The following is a 12,315-nucleotide window of genomic DNA, read 5'->3' as shown; positions in this document are numbered from 1 at the left end:
TTCCAAATGTGTTTAAATTACACTTAGTCAAATGCTGGCACTGGTACAGAGCTGGAACGGGCCAGTTATCATTATTTATGGAATTGTGTGATGGGCTCTGGCATCAATCAGCCTTCAGCGGTTTTGCACAGGGCACCTTGAGCCAACCTGAAGAACAGATACAATGAAATCAGTCATGATCCATGCTAACTCCTCAAATAACAAGCTTTTTAGGATAATGCTAATGCTACTCTCACTAAACACTAACAATTGTCACAATAAACTGAGTGGAGTGTGTTAGCATTAACATGTGTTACTTTTTTTTTAATTAGGATGCAAACAAGCTGAATATGTGTGTTTGTACTGAATACTGATTGCATGAAAGATTAAATGTAGAGGTAAGCAAGTCGTGGCCTCAAGGCAGAGCCACAGAGGTGGAGAGAGGAAGACAGGAGGAGAGAGAGAGAGAGACAGAGAGAGAGAGAGAGAGAGAGGGTGTGGGAGACAGGCTGTGATGGGTGGAACCAGCCCTGATGCCATAAGAGGCTTTCTAATGACAAGGCTTCTTGTAGTCTGAAGATATAAATACCATTAAAAAAAACGCTGTTCCGAGTAAAAACCTGGAAAGAATCCTCCCTCTGGGGCTGAAATGACAGGGTGGAGAGGAAAGTGAATGTGTGTGTGTGTGTGTGTGTGTGTGTGTGTGTGTGTGTGTGTGTGTGTGTGTCGGTGGACGGGGGCGGCGGTCAGTTAATCCACACACTGGGTCGACAGTGTTAAAGCCTGCTCTCTCTGGGCTACTGTGTCACACATGTTTCCCGTATTACCTTTTAAAACACACATCACACCACAGCTGAGCAGTAAAACTCAGGCAAACTGAGGAATATTGATGCAATAAATGTACTCTGATTATCCATTAAAGCAAAAAATGTAAATTATCTTTGTGCCTCTAACCTCACAATACCTTTTCCCCAAAAATATGTGGTAGTGATCTGTCAAGCAATCATTTTTTTTCAGCAAAAATATGCAATCTGACAACATTATGGGTGATTTCCTTCAGAGGTCAATAACAACTTGGACGCGTGAATAACAACATGCATGAAACAGATTAAAGTCAATACTTTGCCACTTAGATTTCTGTAATAACATTACATGTAATCTGTTACTGGCCAACCCTGCATTTAGCCCATTATGCAAAATCCAGTTTGTGCTGAGCCAGATGGAGCCAGATGTTTGGGCATGGCAGGGCTGCTGTTGACACAAGACTGTGGAGGCTCTGCTGCAAACGCATGAAATAACAAGGGCCAGATTTAGACCCAGAAATCCTCCTGGTGAGACGCAAGGAAGCGATGAATTTTCAGCGTGGCCTAACCTGCCTCAAGCCAGCACAAGGTTTCACTATTTGCTGTTAGTGTTTGGTCTTTGGAGACTTTTTTTGCCCAAACCCGCTCACCTTTGGCTTGGTGAGGCTGGTCAAACACACTCACTCTGGGTCTTGTTTTTTTTTGTTTTTTTTTTTTGCATTACTTGTTTTAGTAGCTCTGATTCAGGGCAAAATATATCAACATAGAAATGCTGTTATAGTCAGAATGAAATGTCAGAAGCAGGGCCAGCCCAGGACTTTATGGGGCCCTGGGCAGAATTTGATTTGGGGGCTCCTGCCACCTCAACACCACCAATACTAGCGACTATTGACAGTGCCTGATCATTCGCACGCCTGCTGGAAACAAGTGATAAAACAACAAACCAGAAGGCCATACATTTACTGTGAACAAGTTAACACCTTTAATTACTTTTGATTTAAAAAATTTGCAGTGTGCAGAACAATTAACTATAATTAAAATCAAATAAGATAAACCCTAACCTCCGTCAGTACAGTTTCTTTCTTATACACTCTTAGAAGGGATGTGTTAAAAAATGACACAAAAAATGTGTTGTTTCATGTTTAACACATTTTGTGTGAATTTCAACACTAGATGTGTACAAAATGTACAGAAAGCTTAACACATTTAATGTGCTGGACAGTTTAACACAATATGTGTGTTACTTTAAGTGGCGGCAACCAGAATAACACAATGTGTGTGTTACTTTAAGTGGCGGCAACCAGAATAACACAATGTGTGTGTTACTTTAAGTGGCGGCAACCAGAATAACACAATGTGTGTGTTACTTTAAGTGGCGGCAACCAGAATAACACAATGTGTGTGTTACTTTGAGAGGCGGGAAGGGGGCGTGCATTTTTCCCAGCGTCTGACAGAGAGACGGAGGAGAGATTGAGAGATGGAGTCCACTTTGCCTGGAGCGCTTTCAGACAATTTGGTAAGTATCCATTGCCAGCTTATTTTAATATATCTCGTCGAACTGTTTATCATTCAGTTAAAACAGCAGCTAAATCATGTCACTAGGAAAATCCACGATAAGCCTCCCGTTTTGTTCAGCAGGGCTGCCTAACGGTAAGCTAGCTTAACAGTAAGCTAGTTTACCATTAGACCAAACTTCAGTTGAGATTTGAAAATTGTTTTTACCGTGCTTTTACCGACATTAGACCAAGTAAAATGCAGTAAAAGACATTATAGCAGAATAGTCGCTCATTACCATGAAAGTCCGCACGAAACGTATTTTACTCGGACAATTAACTGGGTTAGAAGTCAATGCTACAGCAATTCACTTAACATTAACACCGCCATTTTGCTGTGGGGGACTGTTGGCGGAGATGGGGACTTTAGTCATTGTGACTTGGCCTCGAGTCAACTCATGTCGCTATTTTGATTATTTGTGACTTGCCGAAAAATAAAAGACTTGAGACTCGACTTGGACGTTACTTGACTGTTGTTCATTTCATGTTTTCCAGCATAGAGAATTTGGTCACTACTAAATTTCTCACCGGCACCAGCGACGCGTTTTTTTTTCCCCGCGGACTTTTTAGTGTTTTTTTTTTTTTTTTTTTTTGAAAGGACAGATGTCACGTATCAAAGGGGCCAGGGGTGGAATCGAACCCGTGGTCGATGCATGCAGCAGGTGTGCTCTACAAAGTGAGATATATGATGCTTCAGTACATTAATTTAATTGTTATAATATTTATGATACATGAATCTGACTTGAAAGGTCATTTTGGGTTTCTGCCAGTTGCCCTTTGTTGCGTGTCAGTTCCCCCTCCCCCGTTTCTCTCCATCTGTCCTTTCAAATAAATAAATAAATGCATTAAAAAGCCCACGGGGAAGATCCTGCAGACCTGACCGGATGGGCGCAGTACTGGCCGGTGCCGCGGCCGACCCGCCTGATGCCAGCCAGTGGCTTTTTTATTCAAACAAGATTTTGTCCATATAAAAAGTAGTCTAGAAGAGAGGGGTTGTCTTAAAATCACGGTCGTCTTTTATGCAGGTCAATATAGTAGTTTTTTTTTTTTGTTTTTTTTTTGTAGGGTGCTTGTGCGCCCCCAAGTAGATTGCGCCCTGGGCGGTTGCCCACATTGCCCATAGCAAAAACCGTCCCTGTTATCAGCCATTGAGCACGTAACCATAGGCCAGGGTTTGAGTAATGGTGCTTTTATGGCACTTTCTTACAATGGGGGAGGGAGGGGCGTGGGGTCTGTATTTTAACTGCCGTTTTTTTTCCTGTCATAATCAAAGCACTTTAAGAAAACAGCGCCAGAGCAGCACTGTCTGTCGGTGTCACATGCCTGCTTAGAGCTGCTCTGCCCAGGTACAGGTAAACTGTGTGGCTGGGTCTGAGGCGAGTTTGCTGCGCTGTTTTGATTGGCTGCTAGCACACTGGAGATGAAGATCAAGTAGTTTGGTCTATTCGGGATATATTGTGCTTAGACCAGTGAAGTTTGAAAATATTGGACTTTGACAGATTTTACAAGCCAAAGACCGGTAATTACCAGATATTATTAACCTATGTATTCCTCTTTTCTTTTTCAGCACACACAGGAGGACCTGGAATCGATCAAAGTCCTTGTGGTCACGTTTAAAGATAGTATAGAAATATACAAAAAAATTCTCTATGTCAAGAGTGCCAGAGATCTAATTGACCAAACCTTAGCCCAGCATACTGGCAGTGTGCTTGATAGACTGTTAAAATATGACATTGATTTCATGGATTACATAGATGTAGACACAGATGTGGCTATTAAGGACTTAGATCGATTCCAGGTCCTCCTGAGGGGCTGCCATGAAGAGTGCCTGTCTGCCCACAAGGAGACCAATCAAGTTCAGGTACAGTTTGCATTGCTTTTGTTTCCAGTGACTAAATTGAAATCACAATGATTAACCAGTCCACTCAATATGCTGTAGTTTTATACAGTTAACCTTTGCTACAGTTTTTATACATTGTATACAGTTAACCTTCACTAGCAAGAGCACACTCTAAATTCTCTTCCGGTTTTTGTTTCATGCTAATAGACCAAGCAGAACCAGAGATATGAACACCAACCAACCCTAGCGCTGCTGCATTGTAAATCACCACTGCCTTAGTGTTTAGTTGTTTGGCCAAAAGTTTAAAAATAAAAAAAATTGGTATCAGCATCGGATCCAAAAATCTGATATAGGTCGGTCTCTAAAGAAAATAATTTCATCCTTGAAAATAGAAATGAGTGTTTGAAAAGTACTTGAGAGTCCTTGAATTTGACTTGCCCCTGTCTGGATGAACCCTGGTAAGATGAAGTGTCTATTTTTCCTCTGCACAGCCTACCAGCCAGGAAGACCCAGCCAGCACTGACAGGCTTCTGGCAGTAATAGAAAAAAAGGCCCCACAAATTCTTCAGGATTACAAAGGGACAGGCATTCTTTCCGTGGCCTCACGAAAACTACTGGTGAAGACCTGTGTTGGAGATCTGGTCGAGAGGTGTGGTTTGTAAGTAACCTTATCACACTTTATAACCGTTATGGATATTAATATATAAATTATTTTTTTCTTTAAGTGCACTGAAGCAACTAGGAGTGACTGTGTTTTGTCCTTTTTCCAGTTATATAACTATGCGTCTTTTCTATCAAGCCATTGTAACACAAATTTTATGTATTCTCAGTTACAAGCCTTTTAAAAAAAATTCTGGCCTCATAATCCTCCATTTTGCTTTCAGTTACCCCTCAAATGCTGACAAAGTGATGTTGGCCAAAACCATTATAACAGTCTTCCCATCACTTAAAATCAAGATGCAAGAAGAGAATGAAGGATTTGTAAGTGTGAACAGATGTCTCTCAGTAGATTACAGTTTTGCATAGGAATATTTGTTGCAGCTATTAGCTGATTTGTTCTAAAGCCACTGTTAGGGATTTGTTAAGATTCGTTATCCTGGTTTTAGACGGTAACCCCATTGTTTCTGATGTGTTTTCTCCATGTTATTTTTCCCTATATGAGCTCATATTAAAGAGTAGCATGAGACTACATAAAAAATGGTGGAATTATCCCTTATTAAACAATTTCTTTTATTTAAATTTGGCCCAGGAGCACTTTTATGATCCTGTGTCCCACTGTGGATTTGTTGAGATGAGGCTGAGGAACCTACGAAGAGCCCTTGATGATAACCAGCGACAATATCGCAAGCGCGGGAGGTCCTCTGGCATTGCTATAACTCTGGAAGTTATTGCAGAAGGAGAAGATGAGTCCACAAAGGAGTGGATAACGGCCACCAAAAGGTTGTGACCATCTACAGAGAACCTTGCATCAATCAAATTGGGAATGGAAAAAACCTTCACCCACCGAAGGTTCTGGATCTCTACCAAGAGACCAACAGCAGAGGAGATTTTTCAGCAGTACCCTCGCTTCATAGACCTGCCATATTTGGTAAGTATTTAGTATATTGTTCTTCTTAATACCCAAATGAGATTTATTCTGTTTTAGTGTTCAGTTCTGAAACAGAAAATGTTCCAACTCCAATGTTGACTCCAATAATTTAACAATATGTTAAATGATTATTATTATTAGTATTATTATTATAAAAATGTAAATTACTTATCAAACAGACCTAACAATTCAGTTACCAATAAATGAGCAGTAGTATGCATGTGATAACATAGATTGCAAAATAAACCGAAGTGATGCCTCTTCTCTGAATAGACAAGCTAAGCCACTGTGCTGCTGTTAGTCAGTGAAAATAAAGCCGAGTGGCAACTCTTCACTTTGTTACACAATCCATGTCAGTGCGCTGCTGTAGCCTGGAAAGTTTCTTTGCCTTTGCCAGACATACGTTCATATTCCACACAAACAGCATTGCATTCATGCTTACCATACCCGGTCTTGTAGAGCTAAATTTAGGGTCAGCTAACCATTTTGGATTAAATCTGCTAGTTCGATGTTTACCATCGTGGCTCACAGTAGGCTGCTCTGACGACGTGCTAACATCCGTGCTGCTCGCACCAGATGCGGCTAAAGGCTCTATATACCTATTTAAAATAAATAAACCTGGCCTATATAGCACTGGGGGAAACCCTGAACATCTTTTCCTATTCATTGTCTATGGAGTAGTTCCAGAGTTTATACTAGATGACATCACAATTTTGAGTTTTAGCACTTTACTTTTTTAATTTAGGGGAGGGATTTTCATGTTTACTAACATTATTGGATTGTCTTAGACCGTAGGAGTGACATGGATTTTGAAAATGGGTTCGGTTCACCTTTTGATATCATTGCTGTGTTATCTGCTACTTTCCAGTTTGATGTAGAATTTGGGAGAATGTTTCCGGGGAAAGAGGACCTCTTTCTCCGTAAATGGGAAGGTCATTTTGTCCCAAAACTCCTGAAAGTAGCCACTCTCGAAAATGACCCAAATCTCCTTTCAGCTGGTGAGGAGAGTGATGGTGAGTTACCCTCCATGTATACTAGATACAATGATGTCAGTCTATTGTTTTTATTTATTTTATTGTTAGACATAGGGCCTGAGGGGAATCCTAGGGCCTCATAACCATACTATATAATATCTAATTGTGTAATTTTAATTCATATGTCCACCATTGCTGAATGATTAAAAAATCTTGTTGTAATTATTTTGACTGATAGGTCTAAATTCCCCCAGCACACACTATTGGGCACTGCTTTTTCTGTTGTGGTAGTTTGGTGGACAGCTTATATGAGAGGAGGAGTCAGTAACTGTGCATGCCAATTTGTTTTTGTGTTCTGCACAGAGTCACTTTGCTTCAAAGCCCTTCAGTTGCTGACCCATTACCTACCTCCAACTGCATCAGGGAGGGCCAAAGGATGGACGAAATGCAGTGTCAAATCAGCCCTTTCTCACATCTTGGACATGAAACCGGTAGGAAAGTTGCCTTTGTCTATGGATGTTCCATACTTTAATTTTTTTTTTTTTTCCCCATAATCTCACCAAATTTGCTTGTCTTATTTACTGAAAATGGATAGGTTTTGACGAAACAAGTTAAACCAAACATTACCAACACCAACCAACAATCAGCAGATTCCTCCAGTGCTTATCATTGGAGCAAAAATTGCTTTTTGTCATGAATTTATACAAATTGTGTGTTATGATAAAAACCCATGATAACACAGATGACAAATTTTGATATTTTTCCACCCTAATTGATATTTGTGTTTCTCAGACTGGAACAAGCATCTCGAGCCTTCTAGAGGGATCCCTTGGAGCAGCGGTGGGAGACCATCAGCCCAAGCTCGTGTGTTTAGGAGACCCCAGATCAACAGCTCAATACATTATCGTGGCAAAGAATGACAAAGTCGCCATCCCACTTCAAGATCAGGGTTTGACATGTGCCATAGACAAGTTGTTCAAAATGTTATGGGTTTGCAACATGGCATATCCTGTCCAACTTGAATCAGTCTATCGTTTCTTTGAGCATGTTTATGACATGCCTATCTCAGGTGGGAAGAGATCAAAAGTTGTGGAGCTCATTGCCAAGCTTCAGGCAGTGGCATAAGTTGTTTTAGCATGTACATTTGTCCCAAGTGCAAGAAATCCATCTCAGAACGAGTAAGGCCACTTATAAGACATCTTAGGCAAGTCCATACAATTTCAGATGGACAGGATTACACAATTGTTTGTAGTCAAAACCACTGTCAAAGAACTTACCATAATTTCAATTCTTATGTCAGACATCTAAATAGAGAACACGCCAACCCAGTTCATTTGGAACAAGTCAATTTCAGCAACCTGTCGGACGATGTTACTCAGCCATCTTGCTCTCATGCTATGGACACTCCTGAAAGTAATTTGGACGCTCCCATGGGTCTTCATTTTTCAGACCACCGTGACTGTGCAGCATCATTTGTTGCCAAAATGTACTCCTCATCAAATACTACCTTAACTGATGTACAGAAAAGCATTATATGCACCAAAGAGCTACTGGACAAGACGTTGGATTCTTTAAAGGATAAGACTGCATCTTTGATTAATAGCTACTCTATATCAAATGATGACGAAGCTGTCCAATTGTTAATGCAGGATTTTGAAAATGCACAAAATATGTTTTCAGAGGTGGATACTCCCTACAAAATGTGCAAATATTTTTCTGAAAAACACTCCCTTGTCAAGCCCACAGAAATTTTCTTAGGTTACAGAGGTGACACAGCAAGAAAGCAGGGGAAATTGACCCAAGTACTGGCTGCAGACACTTGCCAGTATATCTCCATTATTGATACCCTAAAGTTTCTGTTTGGAAATGAAAAAATGCAGAGACTCTTTAACCAATCAAACAAAAGTGTTGATGGTAAAATGCGTGATTATTGTGATGGTACACAATTTGCAAATCATACATTATACAGCAGGTATCCCAATGCTCTACAAATCCAACTTTATTTTGATGATTTGGAAACAACCAATCCTTTGGGTTCAAAAACTAAGGTTCATAAAATGGGAGCTGTTTACTTTTGCTTAAGAAACTTGCCTGTGGAATTCAACTCCTCCCTTGCAAACATCCACCTTTGTCTGCTCTTCAATTCTTTAGACAGGGAGGTATATGGCTTTGATAAAATATTAGAGCCTTTGTTGGATGACATTCGATCACTTGAGACGGAAGGGATAGAGGTTGAAATTGAGGGTCAGATTTCTCTCCTTCATGGTACTGTCTGCCTTTTGACTGCTGATAATCTTGCTTGCCATTCACTTGGAGGGTTTTTAGAAAGCTTTTCAGCAAACAAATTTTGCCATTTCTGTCTAACTGATAAACAAGCTGCCCAGTGTGTGTTTGATGATGATCACCAGGAGTTTCGAAACAAAGTAAACTATAAAGAACATGTTGTGCAGAACAATCCAAGTTTGACAGGTATAAAACAAGATTCCTGTTTAAACTCACTCAGTTACTTTCATGTGACCGAAAATTGTTGTGTAGACATTATGCATGACATTTTAGAGGGTGTGGCTTTAGTTGAAGTAAAACTGATGTTAAAACATTATATCTACAATGAAAAACTTTTCACATTAGAGCAGTTTAATGACAGATTGGTAAGCTTTGATTATGGCTTTGCAAATGACAAAAACAAACCTAGTGTCATTCTTAACTTGAGAACATCAGACAACCCCATAAAACAAACAGCCAGTCAGATGTGGTGCCTTTTGCTCTTTTTACCCTTCCTAATTGGAGATTTTGTAAGTGAACATGATCAACATTGGAAATTGTTCCTTCTCCTCAGAGAAATATGCAGCATAGTATTTGCTCCAATTGTCAGCATTGGACTTTCTGTATTTTTAAAGCAATTGGTCATAGATCACCATAATTTGTTCAAGATTCTTTATCCAGACAGGCCGCTCACCCCGAAACATCATTTTATGACTCACTATTGGCGCATGATGATAAAGTTTGGCCCACTTTTGAAGTTATGGTGTATGAGATTTGAGAGTAAGCATGGTCCTCTGAAAAGACATGCTCATGTTGTTTGTAATTTCATAAATATTTCTAAGACTTTGGCTTATAAGAATCAGGTTCAGAGTATGTATAATTGGAAATTTAGTGATCCACTGACAAAAAAAATGACTGTCCCAAATGCCTTTCCAGTCATGGTTGGATCTTTGGAAAAGAGTGATCTGTTAATTGAAAATTTGAAAGCTCTTGGGTGTGATATCGGCACTTGCAGCACAATTCATGTGGCTCACTCTGTCTGTTGGCTTGGTCAGACATATAAAACTGGTTGTGTACTCGCTTTAAACTGTGACCTAAGAGGTGAGCGTCTCTTTGGAGAGATTGTACACATGATTCCCAATTGCGAAAAGGAAGAGGTGCTAATTTTTCTTAGGATTTTAATTGTGAAATATTTTGATGATCACCTGTTTTCATATGTGGTGCAACGGACTGATGAGTATGAAATGGTGAATGTAAAAAATGTAGCAGATATCAGACCACTAGACTTGCTGTCATCTTTCAGAGGAAGTGAACTACATGTAAATCCGAGATACAAATTGATTGTTTAAATTTGCATTACTGTAAAGTGCTTTACCTTTGACATACCTGAGCCAGTCACTGTCTCCTAACAATTAGCCTCCTGAGACACAGCTCTTCATTTTGGGGTGAGGGAGGAAAGAGGGGGAGAGTAAGGAGGGAAGGAAGGAAGGGAGGAAGGAGTGGACAAAATGAAAAACTGGCTCAGGAGGTTAGGATTAATTTCAGCAACCTGTCGGACGATGTTACTCAGCCATCTTGCTCTCATGCTATGGACACTCCTGAAAGTAATTTGGACGCTCCCATGGGTCTTCATTTTTCAGACCACCGTGACTGTGCAGCATCATTTGTTGCCAAAATGTACTCCTCATCAAATACTACCTTAACTGATGTACAGAAAGTGATTGTTTAAATTTGCATTACTGTAAAGTGCTTTACCTTTGACATACCTGAGCCAGTCACTGTCTCCTAACAATTAGCCTCCTGAGACACAGCTCTTCATTTTGGGGTGAGGGAGGAAAGAGGGGGAGAGTAAGGAGGGAAGGGAGGAAGGGAGGAAGGAGTGGACAAAATGAAAAACTGGCTCAGGAGGTTAGGAGAGGCTAGTGAATGGTCTCGTGATCGTGCAGTTAATGACGGTGTGGCCTGATGTCTACTGCAGCGATCACTTTCAGGTTAGTGCACTGTTCAATCATTTTGTATTGAATTTCTGTGACTGTTTGTCCTGAAGTGTTTTGTTAATCCCAATTTAAAAAATAAAATATCAAAAATTATTTCAGTTTGGGGATTTTTTTTTTGGTTAGGTTAGCTTTGTAGAAAATTCAAATGAGGATTTTAAGCATACAAATTCCATTTAAGGATGATTTTAGAAAAAAATATAAACAACACATGCCTGTGTTATTTTTAACACAACTTTGTGTTAGCACATTTAACACACAACATGTGTTAAATGCTAACACACTGATTGTGTTGAAAACAACACAAATTGTGTTGTCCTTAACTAGACACGCAGGTGTGTTAAAAATTAACACAATTTGTGTTGTTTTCAACACAATCAGTGTGTTAGCATATTTAACACACAACATGTGTTAAATATGCTAACACACTGATTGTGTTGAAAACAACACAATTTGTGTTGTCCTTAACTAGACACGCAGGTGTGTTAAAAATTAACACATGATGTGTTATTTTCAACACATCTGTTTTGAGAGTGTATAAAATAAATGCAAATATACAAGACAAACAATATTAAATAAATTAAATAAGTACTTAAATAATATTTGTAGTAATTGTAGTCTAATTAATGTAGTGTTTGTGTAGAGCCTTGGTTTACTTCTTTATATGATGTTTTAGTCTGTGCAGATGTTCACCTGTAGTGCTGATGTGTCTTACCTGTGCTGATGTGTCTTACCTGCAGTGCTGATGTGTCTTACCTGTGCTGATGCCAGTGTTTCTACCTGCAGGTACAGCATTCCTGGCCACAGTGACAGTGTTTATACCTGTAGACCTGTATGACTTTTTCTCCCTGTGGTAATGTACCTGTGATGATGACTTTTCACATTAATATTTAAACTTGCAGCTATAGTGTTTCTGCCTCCAGCAATGGCCTTTCTACCAGCAGTGATGAAATTTCTACCCGGAGCCATGCCATCGGTTCAACAGCCCGTTATTTCAACACCCCAAGAGTCCAAAAAATGTGCCGTTGGACCGAAAACACGTTGATCCGATGGCCCGTTACTCTGAAAACGAACTCTGGCGGTCCACTGCTCTGAAAGCACAAAATCTGGAGCTGCTGGAGTTCAGTGACAGCAGGTGTTATGGCAAGTTTTGCATCCCTGTCAAGAAATGCATCCACAGCTGTTTACCTTCTTCAGGATAACGGGCTATTGGACAGATGGGCTTTGAGTCCAGCGGGACAGTTTTTGGACTTTTGGGATTTCAGAATAATGGGCCTTCTAGCCACAGTGTTTCTGCTTGTGGTGGCGCGTTTCTACCCACA

The 12,315-nt window shown here is 40.0% G+C and overlaps 1 protein-coding gene across 2 annotated transcripts; it reads left to right on the top strand.

Annotated features, from left to right (window-relative positions):
- The first annotated feature begins 3,979 nt into the window (after positions 1–3,979).
- Positions 3,980–7,885, top strand: LOC115360137 (uncharacterized). Of its 2 annotated transcripts, none has more exons than XM_030052803.1 (7): positions 3,980–4,196; positions 4,667–4,833; positions 5,060–5,156; positions 5,425–5,763; positions 6,632–6,776; positions 7,119–7,228; positions 7,530–7,885. In XM_030052803.1, the coding sequence occupies exons 4-7, from the start codon at positions 5,659–5,661 to the stop codon at positions 7,860–7,862; spliced, it is 693 nt and encodes a 230-aa protein (XP_029908663.1). In that variant the 5' UTR covers positions 3,980–4,196; positions 4,667–4,833; positions 5,060–5,156; positions 5,425–5,658; the 3' UTR covers positions 7,863–7,885. The 2 variants fall into 2 exon arrangements, with proteins under 2 accessions (XP_029908663.1, XP_029908662.1); XM_030052802.1 differs by having other exon boundaries at positions 7,101–7,228.
- The last annotated feature ends 4,430 nt before the right edge of the window (positions 7,886–12,315 follow it).

This window comes from Myripristis murdjan, chromosome 6 (genome assembly GCF_902150065.1).
Source record: "Myripristis murdjan chromosome 6, fMyrMur1.1, whole genome shotgun sequence".
In the NCBI taxonomy this organism is placed as follows: Eukaryota; Metazoa; Chordata; class Actinopteri; order Holocentriformes; family Holocentridae; genus Myripristis; species Myripristis murdjan.
This window is presented reverse-complemented; position numbering and strand designations above follow the sequence as displayed.